At 35.0% G+C, this 24,415-nt stretch overlaps 1 protein-coding gene across 3 annotated transcripts in view; it reads left to right on the plus strand.

Annotated features, from left to right (window-relative positions):
• Positions 1 to 884: 884 nt before the first annotated feature.
• OMA1 (OMA1 zinc metallopeptidase) overlaps positions 885 to 24,415 on the plus strand; it is a 51,709-nt gene continuing 28,178 nt past the window's right edge. The window contains exons 1-7 of one of the 3 annotated variants that reach the window (XM_045547918.1): positions 885 to 940; positions 8,945 to 9,457; positions 11,503 to 11,731; positions 13,872 to 14,045; positions 14,143 to 14,250; positions 17,206 to 17,334; positions 20,314 to 20,388. In XM_045547918.1, coding sequence (XP_045403874.1) covers positions 8,961 to 9,457; positions 11,503 to 11,731; positions 13,872 to 14,045; positions 14,143 to 14,250; positions 17,206 to 17,334; positions 20,314 to 20,388 — 1,212 coding nt within the window. In that variant the 5' untranslated portion in view covers positions 885 to 940; positions 8,945 to 8,960. Of the gene's footprint in view, positions 941 to 964; positions 1,036 to 8,944; positions 9,458 to 11,502; positions 11,732 to 13,871; positions 14,046 to 14,142; positions 14,251 to 17,205; positions 17,335 to 20,313; positions 20,389 to 24,415 lie in introns of those variants that run through there. The other 2 variants (XM_045547919.1, XM_045547921.1) reach the window with 2 other exon arrangements.

Here is a 24,415-nt window from a genome sequence, read left to right on the forward strand (position 1 = left end):
GGATATCCCCTTCAGAGGAAAAGGCAAATTATAAAATACACATAAACAAGATGAAGCAAAAAAAATCATTTAGAAAGAGATCCTCCAAAAGAGATACCTAGAATTGTTCATGGTGTTTATGTTCTTTGAGATGTTTTTCATCAGTACAGAGTATAAATATAACAAACTAATATGGAACCGTGCTACTCATCACTGTTTGATATCTTGCTTATTTATCTGTACGCTTGTTTATTGCCTATCTTTCCTCGCTGTGATATAAGCTCTATGGACGTAAGGTCATTGTCTTGTTCACAGCTATATCCCTGGCACCTAGAACACGGTGCTCAATAAATATTTTTTGGTGGAATGAATGAAGCATATGATGCACGTCATTTTGGAGCCAGCTATTTTCAACTAACTTCCAGACATGTCAGGTTATGCTTCATTTTTCTTAAAATGTGTCACTCCACAAGTCATGCAAAGGCAGAGTGTTCCCACACTCCCATGCACTACTTATATGAGTGCAGCTTCAGAACCAAGAGGTCTTAGTGTTTTGGCAGCCCTCAAGTCGCTTTCCTTTGGCCAGTGCTGCCTTACCAGCTACAGCGGGCACAGCCTCGCCTGATCCTTCTTTACTAGAAGACCCAACTCAGCCAAGTCAAGTACCAAGGACACGCATAAGTTAAGCTGCTCCCCGACAAGCAACCCACCTCAGGGCCATATCCCTCCTCCGGCCACACGGGGGCGATACAGCGCCGCAGTCCACTCAGGCCCCGGGGCCCACCGGGAGGACGACTCTGGGCGGGTGTATTGACTGCCCGGTGTGGGCGGAGCAAAAGGCGCCGGGGCCCGGCCAGAGGGCCGGAAGTGAGGGGGCGGGGCTTCTGGGAGGGTGCGCGCGTGCGCATAGGTCGGGTCGGAGGAGAGGTCGCTCTCGCCCCTGCTAGAATCTGTCCTTACGGTGACGCTTTGCCCCCGTTTTCGGAGTTGGGCCAGGCCGAGGGGAGGGGGCGCAGTGCGGCAGTTGGTGGGGGCAGAACTCCGGGGGGCGCCGGGGTGAGGAGCGGGGACCCGCGAGGACCGCGCGGGGGGTGGGCAGGCGCAGAGCCGGCGTGCAGGGCGCGGGAGGCGGGCGTGGGGAGGCAGGAAGAGGACTCCTTCCTTCTCGCCCTCGCCGGGGAGACGCGGGAAACCAGCCGCGGGCGCCGGCGAGACAGCTTCCCTCTCCCTCTCCCTCAGCTTTTCCTTCTCTTAAGCCGCGCCGTTTAAGGAGAAGTGTTTTTCGCGAACGCAGTGTCTTGGACCTCACTCCGACACCCTCCTCCTAGAAAACCGCTTCTCGCGGCTTAAGGCATCTGAGCCTGCTCACTCTTGAAAAGAAGAAGTTTTCCTGCCTAAACTCGGCGATACAAAACAGAGAATATCCTGCCTAAACAGTGCAGGGAGTTTTGATAATTTCTTCGTGAACTTGTCTACAAAACTCACTGTTTATACTATTTAAATGTCGCCCGTTGTGTAAAATGGAGCAACAGTTTTATTGTGCCATGCAGTCCTCAACAAGAAATTTTAGTCCAGGGAGATGAAAATCCCTCATTTGGAATTCAGGGGTTGATCGAGGCCGTGCAACCATCACTAAAAGGATTTAGGTTCATATCCGTCCTTCACAGCCAGGGTGAAGGGGTGTAGTCTGACATTTGGGTGCTTAAGAACCAAGTCTGCTGCCTTCCAATTCTTTTTTAAAGCCTTCCATCATGTGTGTACTTTGCTTGAATGATTGTTTTAAAGTACATGTCCTATTTTTGCCAATCTGACAGCTGTTTCCATAGAAACTAGAGAAGAAATAGTCATTTTCAGCGAGAGTTGTTAAAACTGTCTTCCAGGCTTCAGCTGTGAGGGCCAGTGAGTGCTGCACTTGCTCATTCTGCGATGGTACTTAAAGAATTAAGCATCTGAAATGTTCTTAGAGGCTAACAATCCAAAGTGTTTAATTTTCTGACATCATTAATTTTGTAATCCTAGAAGTCTGCCAGCTATGTTTGTTGACCTGCCACAGCTCTTTGAAGAGAATGTGTCAGCCCTGATTTTTTTCTTGTGTGCTATGTAATCTAGAGATTGGCTTCTTGAAAATGCATAAATAGATTTCTTCCCTCATTCTTTACCCTTTCTTAAGGGTAAACCAGGGAATACAAAATATCAGACACTATTTCTGTTCTAAATGACACTTGGTTGTCAGTGATATAAATCATAATGATTTTAATTGTATATGCGTAGTGTTTGGGACTTTTGCTTATCCCTTCTGTGTCAGTAGAATTCTTTTTTAAAATTTTCACACACGTCATGAGAGATGAGCAGGAGTTTGCTTGTCATCTGAGCGGAGTGAAGCAGTGTGAATAGATGTGTGTAGGCATAGAGATGAGCGCTTTCTTTTTTGAGGGGTGTAAGTAAATCAGGAGGTCTGGAACTTAGGAAGGGATAAAGGAAGGTTGGGGAAAGTCCCTGGAGAAGTAGCGATAATAGGGTTTTGTCTACCATATGAAGGACTTTATCAAAGCCAATAGAAAACAATGGATATCCCAAAAATAGCTGTCTGGGGGTTTACAAAACTAATGTATCCTGTAAAAATTTAAACTGCTCAGAATATAAAATGAAAATACTAATAATCTCTCATAATCACTATCCTACCCCCAAAGTAATTATGTATAGTTTGGTGTACCTTTCTTAGGATTTGTTTTTGTATAGACTAGCATATTTTATCATTACTGTTTTTGCAGGTTGGGAAGGGTTCTCTGTCTATTTTGTTCTCTGCAGCATCCCTAGCACCCAAAGTGGTGTCTAGCATGTAGAAGGCTCTCATTAAGTATTTACTGAATGAATGAATGAATAGCATACCATTCAGAGGTCAAAAATAAAAAAATCTGTGAATGTTTGGTCAAGGTGGTTAAAAAAAATTTTTTTATTGGTTACCAACATTTTAAAATTGGTAAATTTCACATAAAATGTGAGTTTCTGATTTTCCTTGAAAGTGTTTAAACATTTGGCCACACTAAGTTCAAATTCCGTTATACTTGTTACACCTCCTTTTGATGGGCATGAATCTGTATTTGCATCAGTATGACTTTGCTGATATTCACCTTCCTGGACCCCATGAGCCTGTGCTGTCCAATATGGTAGTCACTAATCACCTATGGCCATTAATTAAAAATTCTGTTCCTGAGATGCACCAGCCACATTTCAGGTGCTCAGTAGCCACATGTAGGGCCTACCTTATTGGACAGCACAGATACAGAACATTTCCATCATTGCAGAAAGTTCAGTTGTGCATTGCTGCTGTAGATATTTGTCACCCCTGCTATACAGTGTTTGCAAGTAGCATTTATTAATTATTTTTAAAATTTGTATATCCCTTTATCATGACACATCGTATTTTAAATGACTACATGGTATTTAGCAGGGTAGGACTTTATGTAAATTGTGGGGCCATGTATAGTGGCTCATGCATGTTGTCCCAGCTACTTGGGTGGCTGAGGCAGAAGGATCACTTGAGCCCAGGAATTCTGGGCTGTAGTGCACAATGCCAAGGGAGTCCGCACTTAAGTTCAACGTCAGTATGGTGACCTCCTGGGAGCAGGGGACCCCAAGGTTGCCCAAGGAGGGGTGAACCAGCCCAGGTTGGAAATGGAGCAGGTCAAAACTCCTGTGCTGAGCAGTAGTGGGACTGAGCCTATGAATAGCCTCTGCATTCCATCCTGGGCAACATAGTGAGACCCCATCTTTAAAAAAAAATTGTGGGGGTAGGATTCTGTTGTCTGGTTGCATTGTTTAGAAATATTGCTTTAGATCTGGTTTGGGAGATGAACTAGAGAGGGAGAGTTTGGTGGTGAAGTAAGGCAGAGAGATTCTAAGACCACAGAACCCAGGAAGGGCTAGAATGAGATATTAAGGCAGTGGAATTGACATGGCTGATATGGGCTGAGATCTTTTGGATGCTAAAGTCACCGTAGAGATAATCCAATATTTTCTGGAACTGATTCCAATGTTGAAAATTGGTAAAATTTAGCTTTACAAAGTATAGAAGGAACTCTCAGCTAGTTCCAGTAAATAATGTGTATAATATTAAAATGTTACCAATTTGTCTATAAACAAATGTGTAACTGTTTTATACCATGTAAACATCTTAGAGATCATTTATTTGCAAGGTACAGAAACTCACTGAAGAGAGGGAATCATTTTAGGGATAATGTAAACACTCATAAAGCTCTATTAAGTGTTGGAAGCACAATAGTCTCTTGGGAACCAGCAAAGTCTCAGTCTCTCTCCCTCTCCCCTCCGTGGTTTCTCACTTATCTTCTTCCCACACCTGTATTCCGCTGTCTTTTCTGTACATCCACGTCTTTTGCAAAGCTTTTGATTTGCAGTTCTTACTTGCATATTGCTTTATGTTGCCTTAGCACCGGCTGTACCCTCAATTTATATTAATACATGCCCTTATATTCCTGTGCCAGATACTGTCTTACCTAAAATCTTTTTCATGTCAGATACCCACTCTTAGCTCTGTGGCTAGTGGCAGTGGCTGCTAGGGACAAACATGGCTGTCTAGGCCCATCCTGTAGGTTGAGGCTGTAGGATGCACTTACTAAAATGAAGCTTATCTGCTACAGTAAATCATCAGAGTTGATGTAAAGGAAAGAAAATGGGTTTGTGCTGTTTTTGAAGTTTGACTTTTAGTAGGTGACTTTATATATTGAAACCTTAAGTACACTTTCCTATTTAAAACAATTATTTCAATTTTGTTTTTGTTTTTCTGCATCTGCCTAAATGGCATAAAAAATAATTGTTGCCTTCCTGAACTATTCTGCTACTTATGGGTGTCTTTTTTTTTATTCATATAGCATATAGCACTTACTAAGGAACCGTATTTTATTAACCCTTAATTGTCTTACTTAGGTTCATTTTTGTCTCCTCAACTAGATTATAACCCCCTTGAGTGCAGGACTGTATTTTATGCTGCATCTGTAACTCCCTTACCAGCTAGTTAATGAAGCATCTTACTAGTTACTCAAACACTAATTTTGAAAAGAGTTTCAGGCTTAAATTATTTTACCACTTTTCAGCTTGTTTCAAAAAAGAAAAAACTAGAAATTATCTTGTTAATAATGTCAAACTATTATATATCAGCCTAGACTCTACTAATTTAAAATTGATAGTAATTCAAAAAGTGTTAACTTGGAATTAATTTTTATTTAGCATGCCCTTTATTCACATACGTTAACAGTGCTAAGGCAGAGTGTATAAACTACATAAAAAATAAATTTGAGTAATTTTCAAATAGTTTGATATATAGACAATAGTATTTATTAAAACTGGTAGTTCTGAAGCACCTTTTTAGATATTATGGTATTAGCCTATAGTTTTAACTATTTTTTCCCAACTTTTATTTTGAAGATTTTGAAACATTCAGAAAAATTGAGAAAAAATTTAAGGAACACATATATACCGTCACTTAGATACAATCACTGTTACTATTTTACTGTATTGACTTTATGTCCTGTGTGTGTGTGTGTGTGTACATTTGCTATGCAATTTGAAAATAAGTTTTATTCATCATGAATAGATACTTCAGCAAGTATCTCAGGAATAAAATATTCACCATCATAACCACAATATCATTATTACCTAGGAAAATAAGTAATAATTACCTAACCTAAAAGCAAATCCATATTCAGATTCCTCCAACAGTCCCAGTTGTCTTCTAAAGCTGACTTTTTTTCTTCCAAACTAGGATCCAATCAAAGTTTACAGATTGCATTTGGTTGTTACATCTTTTTTTTTTTTTTAAAGACTGGGGTCTCAGGTCTAGCTTTGTTGCCCACTAGGTTGGCCTCAAATGTGTGGGCTCAAGTGATCCTCCTGCCTCAGCCTCCAGAATAGCAGGGACTACCAGCATGCACCACTGCACCCAGCTTTTCATAGTATCTTTTAAAAAATAATTTATGATTAATATACAATAAAAGACATTTTTAAACTGTAGCATATAAGTTTTGACATATGTGTATATCTGTGAAACCAGCAGATATTTGTATTGCTAAAAGGCTCATATTTTGTTTGTTTCCCCTCTCTCAGGATCACTGTCCTTTATTGCCTAATGTCTAATGCATTTTGTAAGTTAGATTTTACTATCAAGATACAACACAATCAGGTTAGTGAATATATTCATTACACCCAACTTTTTGTGGTCCCTCCCCCTGTCCCTTTATATCTACCCATCCTCAAGTGGTCGCTGATCTCTCTGTCACTATGGATATACCTCGTATTTTGCATTTTCTGCAGTTTATATTATAGAGCTAGAATCAGAGTATGTACTTTTTGGCAGGGGCAGGTCTGGCTTCTGTCACTTGCTAGTGTATAGAAATACAATTGTTTTTGTATATCAGTCTTGTATCTTGCCACCTCACTAAATTTAATTCTAGTAGTTTCTTTGTTGCATCCATTTGGTTTTCTATATAGATAATCATGTTATCTAGAAATACAGTTTTACTTGTTTATTTCTAGTCTGGATGCCATTTCTTTCTTTCCTCCCTCTCCTCCTCCCCCAGCCCTCAACCACTACCTCCAGCACAATGTTGAATAGAGTAGAAGTCATGAGAGTGGAAAGCCTTGCCTTGTACCTGATCTTAGGAGGAAAGTATAGTCTTTCACCAATAAATATGCTGTTGGCTGTAGCTTTTGTGTGGATGTCTTATGAGGTTAAGGAAGTTCCCTTCTACTCCTAGTTTACTGGGAGTTTTTATCAGGGCTGGGTATTGGATTTTATTAAATGCTTTTTCTGCGTCTATTAAGATGATCATGTGGTTTTTCTTTTTTAGTCTGTTAATAGGGTGAATTACATTGATTTATGAATGCTTAACCAACCTTGCATTCACGGGGTGAACCTCACTTGGTCGTGAAGTATACCTTTTTGTATATTGAGCTAGATTTTCTAAAATTTTAAGAATTTTCATATTTAGGTTCATGAGGGATATTTATAGTCTTCTTATGGTGTAATTTTCTGGCTTTAATATCAGGGTAATGCTGGTCTTATGGAATGAATTGCAAATTATTCTTACCTTTTCCATTTCCTAGAAGGATTTGTACAGAATTGATATTAATTCTTTTTTAAATGTTTGGTAGAATTCCCCAGTGAATCCATTTGGGCCTGGAGCTTTCTTTGTAGGAAGATTTTTAAATCGCAGATTTGATTAAAAACTAGTTATAGGGCTCTTCAGATTATTTCTTGTTGATGAGCTGTGGTAGTTTGTGTTTTTCAGGGAATTTATATAGTTCATCTAAAATGTCAAGTTTAAGGTTTTCTCTTTCATTGGTTTTAAGAAGTTATGATGTGCCTTGCAGTTGTTTCTGTTTCTTTAGTGTGGGGTTCATTAAACTTCTTGAATTTGTGGGTTTATAGTTTTCATCAAGTTTGGGAAAAATTTAGGGCCATTGTTTCAAGTATTTTTTTCCGTCTACCTCTCCTCCCTTTTTGGGGACTCCAGTTAGGTGGGTATTAGGCCACTTGAAGTTATTCCATACCTCAGTGATGCTCTGTGCATTTTTTTTTTCAGTTTCTCATTTCATTTTAGATAGTTTCTATTGATTATGCCTTCAAGGTCACAGATCTTTATTTCTACAATGTCTAATTTGCTATTAGTCTCATCTAGAATATTTTTTAACTTGGGCGTTATAGTTTTCTTGTCTAGAAGTTCAGTGTAGTTCTTTTTAAGAAATATATTCCATGTCTACATAATATGCTCATATTTTCCTTTAGCTTCTTGAACATATGGAATATAGTAATAATAACTAATATCCTTGTCTACTAATGCTGTCATTCATTTATTTAGGAGTTAGTTTACAATTGATATTTCTTCTAATTATGGATCACATATCCTGCTTCTTGCCTGCTTGGTAATTTTTAATTGTAAATAATACCTTGTTAAGTGCTGGATATTTTTGTATTCTAATAACTGTTCTTGAACTTTTTTTTCTGGGATGCTTAGAAGCATTTTAATCTCTTTGGGTGTTGCTGTTGCTTTTAATCTTTGTTAGGTTGGGCCAGAGCAGCTTTTGGTCTAGGACTAATTTTTCTCTAATACTGAGGCAAAACCCTCTGAGTACTCTATCTAAAGCCCATGAGTTTTCCACTTTGATGGGTGTGAATAGGCACTGTACCCTGCCGTGTGTGAGCTCTGTATGTTGTTTTCTCTAATCTTTCAGGTATTCTTTCCAAGCTCCAGGGGGTTTTCTTACACATATGTCCTGATAGGACTCAGTTCAATATGAGAGGGCTATTCTCCGCAGATTTCTGAAATTCTTTTTTTGTGCAGCTCTATCTTCTCTTGTACTCTGCCCTATGAGCTCTTGCTACCTTGATCTCCTTGAACTCCCAGCTCCATCTGTTCAACTTAAGGATACCATTAGGCTTCACCTAGGTTTACCCTGTCTGTACTGGGGCTGGAAACACTCTCCAGGCAATAAGCAGGGCAGTTGTTTCATCTTGTTTCCCATCTCTCAGGGATCACTGTCCATCATTACCTAATGTCCAGTGCATTTTATAAGTTAGATTTTACCATTCCATTACACACTTCTTCCCCCTAGTTACTGCAAAATGATGATATTTTAGTTCTTTTTAAATAATCGATTTCTTATTCTCCAAATAATTTGTCATTAAAATGAAAACAGACCCCTCCCTAACAAAAAATGAAATAAAAAAATTCAAGTGCACATTGTATAGTAAAAGTAATGTTATATATGCTCCTCTGGTTTGCGTTGCTGAAAGGCATTGCTGTAGTGGGGTGAGCAGAACGAACCCTAAGGTGAATGAGTCTGAGATATGGTAAAGGAAGAACTGACACACCCATTGAATAAGTATTATTTTTCCAGTTTGGCAAATTAATATTTTGCATAGATATTTATAGTTTATTTTTTGTTTCAGATAATCAAATGAAAGAATGATGAGGTTCATTTGTGGATTGCAGTCTGCTGCTAGAAACTGTGTTTTCTTCCGATTGAATTCACTAGTCAACTGGAGAAAATGTAACACGTTACTGGTAACCTCACCTGACTGTCCTCAAGTACAAATTAACCATACAATAAATAGGTATCCGGGACTGGGAGTAAGTCAGTGTAATAGGTTGACTTTTCTGCCTGGAAACTTTACTTTATATAGGACTTTTAAAAACAGAAGTATAGCATGCCTCCCAAGTAGCAAAAGTAAGGAAATCTGGATGACTTCCAGCAAATATACTGTATGGAATGACTCTTTTTCAAGACAGCTGCTGATGAAAGAAGTTACAGTAGTTCCTGCTCTTTTGCATCATCTAAGCTGTTCTCCCATAAGAGCTATCAGGTGTTTCCACACTTCTCCACGGTTTCAAGCTGCTCCAGTTCCATTCTTGTTGATTATTCTTAAACCAGTGCAGAAGCTACTTGCAATCATTGTAGGAAGGTAAAGTACTTTTTAAAAAACAAACTTTTGTATTAACTTTTTGCATTAACATTTTGTATTTTGTATGTTAACTTGTATTAACTTTTAAAAATTAAACTTCTGTGTTTGTAAAATTATACTTTTAAAGAAACCTTTTTAAATCCCCTTCTACTGCCTATTTAGCTCAAAATTAAGTTCTAGTAGGTCTTACGCAAGTTTATGTATGATTTAGTAATCCTGAAATAATTTACTGCACATTAATTTATGGTATAGAAATGTGTGATCTTTTAAAAGTTTTTCTTACATATTTTATGGACATTTTTAAAAAGATATTTATTAGTATAAGAAGAATCAGAAGTTATAACTCAGGGATGAGAACAGTATTTGCAAACATGCCTTTTTAGTTTGTGGAATTCAAGGCAGCAAATCATGAAACTGAGGAACTTTGCTCATATGAGAATGGGCTCCCTCCTAGTTAACTCTTAAACCGTTAATATTTCTATTTTATTTCCAACAAATCTTTATATTCTCTCAGTGGTCCTTTAATAATAATTAGTATCTTCATAGCTAAATAGTACTTTAACCCTTTTGTTCCTACTATCTGTTTGATGAAGATTAAAGAAAGCCAATCATTGTCTCCTCATAAAACTTTGAGTTTGATACCTATGAAGTCCCTTCTAGCCTTCGTACTTCCATGCTAACTAACGCAATTTGCTTTTGATCAAAAATTGAGAGCTTCTGCTGTGTAATTTATTGTGTTCTTCATAATTTGGTGTTGCCACCCAGAAAAGATACAGCCAGATTGGCTCTCAGTTAAAAGGAACAGCTCACCCCAGTTTCTTGGGATAATAGCTCTTTCTGATTTGTAATGCATTTTCATCCTTTTAAGTTATTTACTTTTAACCTTCTTGTTTTTGTTAATGTAAGTCACCTAAAATTTCCTTTTCGAATATGTCTTGCATATATTTTAAATAAATAATGTCATAAAGTTTTAAATAGGAAAAAAGTATATTTCCTAGTTTGGTTTATGTCCCTTCAGGTTGAAACACTTTTTCTAAAGGCATTTCAGGTGTGTGACTTAACAAAATTAACATAAATTTTAAAGAAGTTATTTTGTAAAATAAATTTTTGTCAAGGGAATGATGTATGTATGTTAAATTTTTGCTGTGGTTTGAACTCATAAGGGAAAATTTTTGTCCCAATATTGGAAACATTGCTTGTTGTCAAAATGTTTCTGAACACAGGTAGAGAATATTGTTGCTTGGGAGAAAGTGGACCTCCTCACATGTTTTCTATAAAATTTCCCATTTTCTTATTTACAGTGCTTATGATCTTCTTATTACCTCTCCTTTCTCATGTTCTAAAGAGGATAGTGGAGTTTCTGCCACTGAGCAGAATACATTTTGTTTATTTCCAAAATCAATGCTGAGGTAGTTTTCCTTGCACCTTGCTGAAACACTGGCAGATTGTGCTGGAAGTCTGAGGAGCAGTGGAAAGAATAGTGGTTAAAGGTATAGATTTATTGTACTGTAACCCCTTAGATATTTATTTAGGTCATTTATCCCTATTAAGTGGTTAAATAGTCAGACTCTGGAATGTCACTGCCTTCATTGCCTGGTTTTTCTCTTATTACCTCTGTAACCTTGCACAAATTGCGTAACTTCTCTATATCTCACTTTTCTCTTCTGTAACGGTGTTACTATGAAGATTAAATGAGATGGCATATATATAATGATTAGAAGAGTACTTTGCTTGTGTTAAATAGCCAGTAAATGTTAACTAGTGGTAGTCGTAGTAAAATAGCTCCTCATTTAGTATTTATACGTAAAATAGCTGAAGAAGAAAATTGAAATCAGCGTTAGAATTTTTAACTGTAGCTCTATAGAGTTGGTTACTTTTTCATCATTTAGCTAAGAATTGTATAAATTGAAAAAGCCATCTATATAGAGAACTATATCATAAAATTTCAAATGTTTGAGAACATGAAATTCTAGTGTATGCATTTGAGCTTTAGTGATATATGCTGATAAGATTATCAGAATTTTGAATTTTTCTTTTTGCTCTAGGGGCATAAGGAAATGGTGGCAGGCACTTCCTCCTAACAAGAAGGAACTATTTAAAGAAAGTATAAGGAAGAATAAATGGAAGTTATTCCTTGGTTTGAGTAGTTTTGGATTAGTATTCCTAGTGTTTTATTTTACTCACCTGGAAGTGAGTCCAATCACAGGAAGAAGCAAGCTACTGTTGTTGGGGAAAGAGCATTTCAGACTATTATCAGAACTGGAATATGAAGCAGTAAGTAGTAAGAATTGTTTTTAATTAGATTGCTTGATATAATACTGAAAGCAGGAAAGTTTCTTAGATATGAAAGATGCACTGCTTTTAAATTTTAGTCTTTGATATTAGCATTTTTTTTTTTCCAGAAGGCCTTAGACCTTTCACACTTAGTATTCCTACTACCTATGTTGTTTTTTCTCCCATTCACCTAGCTAACTCCTGCTCAGCACCTGTCACCTTAAATGTCAATTTCTCAGGAAAGCCTGCCTTGATTATCCAGACTGGGTTAGGCAGGGTGACTAGATCAGGCCCTAGGGGGTTTCCTTCATACAGACTGAATTATAAACCAGCTCATTTGTAATTGTTCCCAGTGCTTGGCTATACTGGCATTAGGTCTGCAGGTTTTTTTTCCTTTTTGCAGATTATACTTTTCCTTAAAGCACTTACGTGGTAGTAACATGTTAATAATTATTTGCATAATTATCTTTTACTGGTGTGTCTCCCTTGTTAGACTAAGCTTCATGGAGCAGGAATCTTGTCTGTTTTTATCATTTTATCTTAAGCACTAACACAATGTGTAAAGTAGTGCTTGAATAAATAGATCTATAGTCAGAATTTTTATACCTTGAAAGTCAAATATACAATAAGATAGTTTTTTCCAAACATCAATTTTTGCAATTTATTATATATTTTGGATCCAAAATAAAGTTGGAATTCAGAACTCTTAACACCTTGGAAAGTATAATAACTTAGGTAGTTAAACATTTGTAACCTAGTGAGTTCTTCCTTAAGGACAGAGATTATCATTCTATCTCCAGTGCATACATACATGGTATGTGCTCTGTGGCTCAATTAATATTTGTTGAATTGATGTGTCGTAGACTCACTTGGCATGGTTAGATCTTCATATCTTTTTATTCCAAATGAGCTTCTGAGTTAGTCAATGGGAAGTTACCATGAAAAAAAGAAATAACAATGGTTTTTCACTATGAAAATTCTTCTGAAGTTAAGACCAATCTCTTATAGTAAGATTTGAGAAGTTGCTTAGAATTTAGTCAGAGGCAAGTCTAAGGAAAGTTTGAGACCAACCTAATATTAAATTAGTGCATCTTCTACCAATTCATATTGCTAAGAAAATTTTAAAAAATTATATGTGTCTGCATATGTGTATATGTAGACCTAGATACACTTTCCTTTTTTTCTTATTTAAGCTACAAATGTAATACCTGCATGATAGAAAAATTTAAACACATGTGCTCATAGGAATATTATAAAGTGCTATAGTTACATATACTCTCATCTACTTCAGAAGGATTAATAAGTAGTGGGTTTTTTTTATTTGTTTAGGCAGTTTACGTTGGTGAATTATGCTTTTTAAAAATACTAATTGATACAAAAACTTTTAAACTCATTCTACAAAATCATGTCTTTTTAATGCATCTCAAGGAAGAAGTTGCCAATTTGTTGATTATGTGAAAGAAATTATACATTTTATGGATATTAAAGTAATATTTCCAGAACATCCTTACTTTTCTTGATACACTTGAAAGATCTCTCAGTGAACATAGCTTCAGAAAAAGTGTCTTCACATAGTGGCTAGTTTTAATCAGCATGATGGAGAGACAGTTGCTCATTAGTTCTGAGATTTCTGTAATTTCCTTTCAATCTATGTGAGTAAAACACTTTAAAATTAACGAAATGTAGTCTTTTTTTGGTCAAAGCTTATAACCTTTTCATTAAGTATAAGATGTTTTTCTATTTAGTGGGTTATGAAAGTATTTTTCTTTGGTAGTTAACTTTCTTATATGAAATCTTTATGTTCCTTAGGTGGAGTTTTGTTTTCTAAAATATTTAGAAAAGTAGAAATAATATTTATTTTATTTGTTTATAAGTTAATAGAAATGAATGAAATTTGATTTTAATCCATTCAGCCCATAAAAATATCTTAGTATTAGAATTTGTTTCTTTGTGAAAAACTGCATTGTCTTTGCATGAATAATTCAAATTTGAGTGTTTCATATGCAGATTTTTATATAATTAAAACTTAAAAGTGTTCAACAATAGGTAGCCATGTAACTCTCCATGAAACAATGTAAGCATTTTGTACCACCAAAATATTTGTAGCACTAAAAATAAAGAATACTTTTTAATCTTTTAGTGGATGGAAGAATTTAAAAATGATATGCTATCTGAGAAAGATGCCCGATATCTGACTGTTAAAGAAGTGGTTTATCATCTAATTGAATGCAATAAAGATATCCCAGGGATCTCTGAGATCAATTGGATTATTCATGTGGTTGATTCCCCGGATATAAATGCCTTTGTGCTTCCAGTAAGTAAATGTTCTCAAACACATTTTTATTGTCAAATTTAATGTCCTTATTTTTTATTGTGTTCTAATTGCTTCCATCATTTTCTTTATGCTGCAGAATGGACAAGTGTTTATTTTCACTGGGCTTTTAAATAGTGTAAATGATATTCATCAGCTTTCCTTCCTTCTGGGCCATGAAATAGCACACGCAGTACTTGGGCATGCTGTAAGTACCTAAAACGAATGTTCAGTTTTTGAAATATTGCTTTGAGGTTAGCAAGTTAAATCTTTTAAAAAACTGAATCTTGTGTTTTCTTTCTTCTTTTTCTAAGGATGGAATTTTGGTTTTTAGTAATTGCCTTATTCTATTGCCTAAAAAATGTGATTGGCTATTTTGAGAGTTTTTTTAGTCTTTAATATTTTGTATTGAATAATTGGTGTTTCTCTTAAATACTATTTTTATCACCTGTCTCTTTTGCAAAAAGTAATTATTCTCAACCTCTAATTGTTTCAAATTAGATTTTAAACTTTCCATAATTATTAACATGCTTGTAATCTAGTCATAAAATTAATTGTAAGAAAGTGAAATTACTATTTAAGTGCATAAATCAGTTTTCTTTCTTTTTTATTCATTCTCAGAGGATAGCTTGGAGCATCTTTGAAAATGTCTAGAATAATATGCTATATATAATTAATGCAGAGTAATAATGATACTTTGCCATTTTACAGTTTACTGAGTTTTTTAATATGTGCCTTCTCATTTATAATTTTAATACCTGATGAGGTATGTATTATTCCTATTTTGTATATGAGGATTAGAAAGAGACTAAATAACTAAAAAGTGGCAGAATTGGGACTTTAATCCAGATCGTCTGTATGCAAGACCAGTGTTTCCTCCTTTACCACAGTTACCTGATTGTTAGCAATACTTTTCTTACAGATCATAGAATTCTAGTTGAGTTATGCTCCTGTGATTACATGTCTATTCAACTTGGTATGAGTCCAGGAAAATAACATATTTGTTTTACTCAGTTTTTTGGTATCTATTAAAAATATAAATGACTCTTTGTCTACATAATTAGAAGTATATTTTCTTTAATTGAAAATATGAAGGTAAATGCCTTTGTGCTTCCAATAAATAGTGCAAAGAATGTGAAATGCTAAATCAGAAAGATAAGTACTATTAACTTCAAATAGAAACATCGTTTCTGATCCTTCTAAAAGTCATCTAAAATTTTACCTATTTCTTAGAGTATTACTGGGATGAGGTGAGCCAAAGTTGTGCTTTTCTGAAGCACAGGTAGTGATTTTCTGCTTTATTTCTTCTGAGTTATAAGAAAATTTAAAAAATATTTTTCTTAAATATATATAAGAATAATCTAAGCTGTTGAAATAGTGTCATCATATGCACTTTAATATCTTTCAATTAATGGCTTCATAACTGTAAAACCAATTTTGGGCCAGGCGAGGTGGCTCACGCCTGTAATCCTAGCACTCTTGGGAGGCCGAGGCGGGTGGATCGCTCAAGGTCAGGTGTTCGAGACCAGCCTGAGCAAGAGCAAGACCTCGTCTCTACTAAAAATAGAAAGAAATTATCTGGCCAACTAAAAAATATATATAGAAAAATTAGCTGGGCTTGATGGCGCATGCCTGTAGTCCCAGCTACTCGGGAGGCTGAGGCAGTAGGATCGCTTAAGCCCAGGAGTTTGAGGTTGCTGTGAGCTAGGCTGACGCCACGCCACTCACTCTAGCCCGGGCAACAGAGTGAGACTCTGTCTCAAAAAAAAAAACAAACCAATTTTGGCCATTATGACATTTAAGAGGTGTTACTGTACATTTGTTTTTCTGGCATCTAGTTCAATGCCTAATGTTCAGTTTATTGTCATCTCTATCAGTGCAAGAACAATAATTAGACAAGACATAAAAAGCAGATAGCCTTAAAAATATAAAATAGTTATTAATATTTCTTTGGCAGAGGTCTTAAATATTATCAACACAATATTTTCTCCTTTGGGAGTCTCAATTTTGATTCGATCTAGTCTTTTATGTTGTTTTCTTTATTCCACCAATACACAAATTTTTTTTTTAATTTCCAGTTTTCTAAGACTGTGTAGTAGCAATTATAATCTTTAATAATTTATAACAAAGACTTTCTCTTCTATAATGGCTTCAGCATTTTTAGTTTCATTCTTTCATGTTAAAATAATTACATAATTGCTTTTCACAACACATAGTTCTTATAATGAAGCAAAGTACATTTTGTGAAGGTAGAATATATTATTAAGGGACATATTCTAGGTCATTATTTTTAGTTTTCACTCATGTTTCATACTTTTAAGTAATGATAGCTATATTATCAGTATCAGCATTATGTTAACATTTATTAATCAACTTTAATGGCAAACAGTGAACAATCCAGTACATTAAACTTATATTTAGATATTACTACTGAAAACAGCTATTTTATGTAAAACATTTTTTGGTTACTGCTGTAAGTAAATACAGAAATTCACAGAACCTGATTCCCTGGTGAGAAATACCAGACTTATAAAATTATAAATTTGTATAAATGAATCATGTTTTGTATATTAGGTCTTGAAAACTAAAAGACTTTTCAAAAAGAAACGTCTAGTCTTTTTTTGAATTCTTCCTTATTTTAACTGCTTCATATATTGGGTAGTGTTTAATCTTTATTCAGATATATAAGTAAAATAAACACACTTATTTGATTTTTAAGAAGATGTAGCGAATATATTAGAAACTGAAATTGCCCAGGTTTAACTCCTGGGCCTTTCTTTTACTAATAGCTGTGTGAATTTGAACAACTCTTTTAAGCTCTCTTTCAGTTTCATTATCTGTAAAATAGGGATAATTGTACCTATCTTAAAAGAAGTTATGCTTGCTAATATAAGAAACTGTAGGTTAATAATATCTGACTAATATAGTAAGTGGCTTAGGAAATGCTAGTTAAATAAACAAATGGATATGTAAGTCTGTAAAACGGGAAGGGCAAAGCAGACCGGGAAAGAGTAAGCTCAATGAAGAAAAAAACTTTCCATCTCAGTTGGTGAAGATCAGTTAAAAACATGTAATTATTTAATGTGATTATACATAATGAACTAGAAAATGTAAGCTGTTTCAATTTATTAAATGTAATTTTCATTATTTTGATTATTCTCAGGCAGAAAAGGCTAGCTTGGTTCATTTATTGGATTTCCTAGGTATGATTTTTCTCATAATGATTTGGGCCATTTGTCCTCGAGATAGTTTGGCAATTTTGGGCCAGTGGATACAGTCTAAATTGCAGGAGGTAAGTCTGACACAATAACTTAAATTTATAATAGCCTTTGGTGAGAATATTTTAATATCGTAAAACAACAAATACCAGAGATATTTTCACATTTAGCATGAATTATGGGTACTAATTTTTAGTGTCTTCTGTTTTCTCATTTTTAGGTGATATTCATACATATGAACATTTAAGGAATACTACATCTCTCAGATGATGAGTATGGATGGGTTAGAAGGGCTTGGCAACTTTCAGCTAATATTTTTTTATTACAGTTATTGGCCCTACAGAGAGAAAACCTAGTTACTGATCCATTTGTTCTGACTGTGGTATACTAACTTAATGATTCCCCGTTTCCCCAAATACAGTCATTCCTCAGTATCAGTGGGGGATTGGTTCCAGGATCTCCTGTGAATACCAAAATCTGAGTATGCCAAAGTCCCAGATAAAAAATGGCATAATATTTGCTTATAATCTACGCACATCATCTCGTATATTTTTAATCATCTCTAGATTACTTGTAATACCTAATACCATGTAAAGGCTATATAAATAGTTGCTATGCTGTATTTTTAAAAAACTTGTATTCTTACTTTTTACTTTTCTGAATATTTTACATCTTCGGTTGAATCCACAGATGCAGATACAGAGGGCCAGCTGTATTTGTATTTTGATAAGGAGCTATTGAAACCCCTAAACTTTAATGCATGTAGAATTGGCAGAAGCTGCTTTACTGCCCTCCTTTCCTTCCCACTCCCAGGTTAAACTAACATTGCTTTGAAAATATCGAAAGGGTAGTCTTTTTAGCTGTTTAACTTTTGTTTTTAGTGGTTATGTGTAATAATCTCAAAAATTTATTGAGTCCCTCATTTTATTCAAAACACTGCACTATTGAAGCAGGTCTTGGAATCTTCGTAAATGGTTTGTTAACCATGATTAATTATTTTATTTTACATCTTTCTTCAGATATTTCCTCTTGTCCTGGGAGGTTTGGTTGTTTAGGAACAATCTGTTATTTGTTTATTTAATGATTTGTGGAGCACCCATCAGAGTGCCATCTGGGTGCTGTTTAAATCTAATGTGCAGAATTCTTTGAGACAAATTGCTTTTGAGATTGGATAACTAAGTCTGTTCATCAGTGTTATCATTTGGCTTCATTTATGTTGAAGTAAAGGTTCTTAAAGAGAAAAAGAAAGAATGATTATTGCTTAGGTAATGGGACCTCATCTTTTGAATTTTTTTGTTGCTGACCTGGGAAATCAAAGGAGCTAATGTAGTTGTTTTCCCCATCTATCTATAGATTGCGTTTTCTGTAATGGAATCAGGATTTGGTCCTAAGAAAGATAACTTGTATCTGTTTCTCCCTTGAAATACTTGATAAATCCTGCCATTTCAGTTTAATTCTTCAATTTAATTACTAATCTGAAAATAAAATAATAACTTCTGTTTACATTCTTTTTCCCTAAATCGAGGACCCTCAATAATTTTGGTGACAAGATGTTTTTCTTTCTATAAATAAAGCCTTGCTTACTGTGATTGGAGAGCAGAGAGGAATGCAGATAGTAAAGTCATTAGGGAATGGAATTGCTAACATTCATCTGCTATTCATTCATTTGTTGTGAGGACTGAATGATGCATTTAAGGCAGGATTTCTTAATACCAGCACTATTGACATTTTGGACTGGATAATTCTTTGTTGGGGGGAGTTGTCCTGTGCATGGTAGAATGTTTAGTAGCGTATCTGGCGTCTACCCACTAGATGTTAGTAGCTCTCCCACCCTTGAGTTCTGACAATCAAAAATATCTCCAAACATTTATAAATGTACCTGGGAGACAAAATCATACCAGGTTGAGGACCACTCATTTAAAGCATTTAGCACAGTACCTGGCATGAAGTAAGGACTCAATAAACACGAATTATCATTACTATTTGTTCATTTATTCCTCTCTGCAACTATAAGAGGTTGGTACTGTTACAAGTTCCATTTTACATATGATGTTACTGGCAGAGAGGTTAAACAATTAGCCTTGAGTTAAGTAATAAGTGTCAGCATTTGGACTTAAGTTTCTCTCTTTTTAAAGTCAAAATTTTTAATCAGTATACTATTAGTGGACTTGATGGGGCACATGCAGACTGCTCCTGGAGAGTGAAGACACTGTATGGTGTAGTTCATCAGCCTAAAACAGATGTGATTGAGAAGGACGGAAGTCATATTTAATGGCCACATATTGTGGATCAGATTGATTATATTATTTCTAGCTGTCACAGACATGTAGCCGCCTTTGAAAGATCAGTTCCCCAGTTAATAGCTCTTTTCTCAAAAGTCCTGCCTATCGATCCATCTCCTACAAAGTTTTAGTACTTACTGAAAATTAGAATTTAACTGGAAAGTGGTCACGTAAATACAAGTAATTAGGAAAATTAAAGTTATGATATCTATTTGTATTATTTTATTGAAATTGGAAGAAAATTTTATTTTCCCAACTAATCAATACTTAGAAAAGGAGAAGGAAATTAAGATAATTTAGCAAAGAAAGAGCATTGTGCTATGTGGTGAATTTTCTTAAGTAAACCCTCTAGTAGTGTCACTGGCCATATATACATATGTTTTCCCAATTTTCTTTTAAAGCAGCAGGATCAAAATATTACTTGACCATATTAAAAGCCTGCATCAATAAGCTTTCTTAGGAAACCCTCTACTCACTAGGTGGAGATTATAATAGGAAAAATAGAAGTGAACTACTTATGATACTACAGACTGTCTGGAAATTTATAGGCATGATTTTTTCTATTTTTTCCATGTTTTGAAAGTATTCATAGCTAAGGGAGGAAATAATGGCTGTATTTATGTTTTATACCATGATGTTTTCTGAATGTTAGAGTATAAAAAATTTTATCCTAGATACTCCATAAAATTAATTTTTAAAGAATCTCTTAGTTATTCCTTTTGTCATGAATAAGTTGCCTTACTGGAGCTTTTCTATCCTATTTCTTCTTAGTATATGTTTGATAGACCATACAGTAGAACACTGGAGGCTGAAGCTGACAAAATCGGACTACAACTTGCTGCAAAGGTAAAGTGTTTAGTAGTTGAGAATACACAGTGTCCTTCACATAGCAAAAGATAAATGTGTGTATGTGTTTGTTGTCTTAATGATGTTTGGCATGAGCACAGAGTGACAGTTGGACTATATTAACCCTTTGTACAGTTTCTATTAATATGTAGAAATTTGAAGATTATGGACCTTGAAAGAATGCATATTTAAAGATACTCATTTAACTCCCTTCAGTATATGAGGCTGTATAGACAGAATGCGTAAGATTGTAGTAATTATCAGGTTATAGTTAAAAAGTCCTAATCTTTTATTGGAAAGAATTTTTTACATGTATAAATTTTTTATTATAGACACGAAATATGTAAATCAAAATTAAAAAAATATATGGTTATGTAATGTGTCATCTCCCCACCATCCCAGCCTTTTTAAATTTGTGCCTTCTGGAAAGCTAATGCTATCTTTATTTTACTCCTAAGGAGGCTTTTTTGAGTAAATAAGATGTATAGCTGTTTTTTCCCATTTGGAGAAAGGTAAATCCTATTGTAGCTATGAACCTGGCTAAGCAAACTGAGTTTTCACCGTTTAAATAAGTAGTAAGAGAATAGGCATTTAGGTTATTTTTGTTTAGCAGATGACTTTTTTTTCTTCCCTTTTTTTTTTTTTTTTTTTTTTGCTTGCCACAGAGAACCGCTCTAGACCTTTACTTTTATTTATGTTGGCTTTGTTCCTATCTACTTAACAGGGTACCAGGCAGCTATTTTTAATGACTTGTGATAATTATCATTTAAAGATGAGTAAAAACAGTACCACTTCATATATTAAATTCAAATTTTATTTGACCCTTTGTTGAGTTTCTGATAGTTACTAAAATCATGAAAAATCACTATTATTTGAATCTCTCATAAGTTTTATGGATTTAACTTTATAGATCAAGATATTACTCATTCATAAAAGCAAAACAGTTCTTTGAATGTTAAGTAAGTATGGTTAAGTGAATCATCAGACTGCATACGTTAAAAGGTTCCCAAATAAGGGCCCACAGATTGGCTGTATCAAGAAATTCCTAATTTTAATGTATATGTAGCATGCCACATTTTCCCTTTATATTAAGTGCATTCTGGTTAATAAATCTTTGTCTATCTCAATAAATTATTCCTACTTTATTTCTAAGAAACTATTGTTTTATTATTTTTTTAAAATATGAGGAAGAGGTCAACGTAATTTTTTCCATATAGATGGTTAACTGACTCAGTGCCATTTATTGAAAAAAGTCATCTTTTCTTCACTGTGCTTCAGTGTCTCTTTGTTATAAAGGTATTTATGAGGTCTGTTTCTGGACTCACTATTCTGTTCCACTGGCGTGTTGTTTGTCTTTCCTCCAATACCACATTATCACTGTAGCTGTGTAGTAAGTGTTCATGTCTGATAGCTTCTGTTCTTCAATGTCATTGTTCTGCAAAATTGACTTGGCTATTCTTGGACCTTTGCATTTTCACATAAATTTAATAATCAGCTTATTAAAGTATACACCCATACAAAAACATGCCTTGAATTTTGATTGGAATTGCATTGCATTTATATATCAGTTTGGGAACACAGTTGACTAGTATATGTACAATATTGATTCTTCCCATCCATGAATATGATATATTTGTCCATTTATTTAGATATTAATTTTTTAGAGTTTTTTATATATAGAAATTAATACATCTTTTATTAGCTTTATTACTAAATGTTTCATGTTTTTTGATATGATAGTGTCACAGTTGAGCCTTGAACAACATGGCTTGAACTGCATCAGTCTACTTATACATAGATTTTTTTTTCAACAAATATATTGGAAATTTTTTTTTGATGTTTGAAATAATTTGCAGATGAACCACATAGCCTAGAAATATTGAAAAAAATTAATAAAAAGATGTCATGAATGCATAAAATATATGTAGATACCCATCTATTTTATTAACTACCGTAAAATATACACAAATCTATTATAAAAGCAGCAAATTTATTATTATTACTTTAATAATTTCAGGCCACCTCCTGTTGCTGTTGGGGTGAGGTTAAGTGTTTTGAGTATCTGCATGAACAACATTTGTGTGACACTAATCATCTCTGCTTGAGCAGTTCATCTCTCTAGTAAATTGTATATTGCAGTAAAAAGTGATCTCTTGTGGTTCTTGAGTATTTTTCATTGTGTTTAGTGCACTGCTGTAAACCTTAACTAAAACCATGGGACCCATACGGAGTGCCAGTAGTGATCCTGAAAGTGCTCCCAAGAAGCAGAGAATAGTCATGACATTACAAGAAAAGGTTGAATTGCTTGATATGTACCATAGATTGAGGTCTACAGCTGTGGTTGCCCATCATTTCAAGATAAATGAGTCCAGTGTAAAGACCACTGAAGCAAAAGAAAATTCGTGAAGCCGTAGCTGCAGCTATACCAGCAGGCTCGAAAACTTTGCACTTTTTGTGAAATGCCTTTTTATCTTATATTGAAAATGTAGATTTTATGTGGGTGCAGCTGCAATTGCTGTAAGAAAGGTATGTCTGTAGACTGTAATATGATTTGAGAAAAAGTGAAGTCATTATATGACAACTTAGAGCAAAAGGAAAGTAAAAGATCCAAAGTTGGAGCATTTGGTGGCAGCAAAGGATGGTTTGATAATTTTAGAAAGAGGTTTGGCTTTAAAAATGTCAAAATAACAGGAGAAGCAGCATCTATTAGCAGATGAATTCCTAGAAACCATTAAGAAAATCATTGAGGAGAAAAGTTACCTGCTTGAACAGGTTGTAGTGCAGAAGAAAGTGCCCTATTGTGGAAGAAAATACTACAAAGTATATCTATTATTAAGGAAGTGGAGCAAGCATCAGGATTTAAGGCAGAAAGGGGTAGGCTAACTCTACCATTTTGCACAAATGCAGTTGGGTTTGTAATTAGGACTTCTTTTTATCTATAAAACTGCTAGCTCCTGAGCCTTGAAGGGAAGTAATAAACAGCTTTTGGTTTTACAGCAAGAAGGCCTGGACAATAAGAACACTTTTTCAGGATTGGTTCCATCAGTGCTTTGTTCTTGAAGTCAGAAAGTACCTTGCCAATAAGGGACTGCCTTTTGTAGTTTTTTTGACATTGGACAATGCCCCTGGCCACCCAGAAACCCATGAATTCAACACTGAAGGCATTAAAGTGATCTACTTTTCCTCAAACACAATGTCTCTAGTAAGCCTCTAGATCAGGAGGGCATAAGAATCTTTAAGGTTCACTACACACAGAACTCTGTGGAAAGGATTGTGAACACTATGGAAGAGAATTCGATAAAAAGTCTGGAAGCATTAACACCATGCCATCGTTGTTACAGAAAAAGCTGCGAAAGCCGTCAAGCCCCAAATAATACATTCTTGCTGGAGAAAACTGTCCAGATGTTGTGCAAGACTTCCCAGGATTTATTACAGAGCCAGTAAAGGAAATCATGAAACAGACTGGATATAGCATAAAAGTGGGGGGCGAAGGCTTTCAAGATATGGACCTTTGCAAAATTCAAGAGCTGATGGACACCACATCAGAGGAATTAACGATGACTTGATAGAGATGAGTGCTTTCGAACCAGTGCCAGATGATGGATGAGGAAGGGGATACTGAAGAAGCAGTGTCAGAAAACAAAGTGACATTAGACAATCTGGCAGAAGAGTTCAGGTGATTTAAGACTGCTTTTGACTTTTAATGACAGAAATTTATTTCCATGAAGTTACACTGAGTGTGCCTAGCTCTCCTGCCACCTCTTTCACTTCTGTCACCCCTGAGACAGCAGTACCAAACCCTCCTCTTCCTTCTCTTCCTTAACCTACTCAGTGTGAAGGTGACAGGGAAGAAGACCTTTATGATCCACTTCATGAATAGTATATATAATTTTTCTTATGATTTTCTCTTCTCTAGCTTACACAGTGTATAATACATAAAACATATAAAATATGTGTTAATTGAATATGTTATTGGTAAGGTCTCGATAGTAGGCTATTAGTGGTTAAGTTTTGGGGAAGTCAAAAG

Source organism: Lemur catta, chromosome 3 (assembly GCF_020740605.2).
Source record: "Lemur catta isolate mLemCat1 chromosome 3, mLemCat1.pri, whole genome shotgun sequence".
Taxonomy (NCBI): Eukaryota; Metazoa; Chordata; class Mammalia; order Primates; family Lemuridae; genus Lemur; species Lemur catta.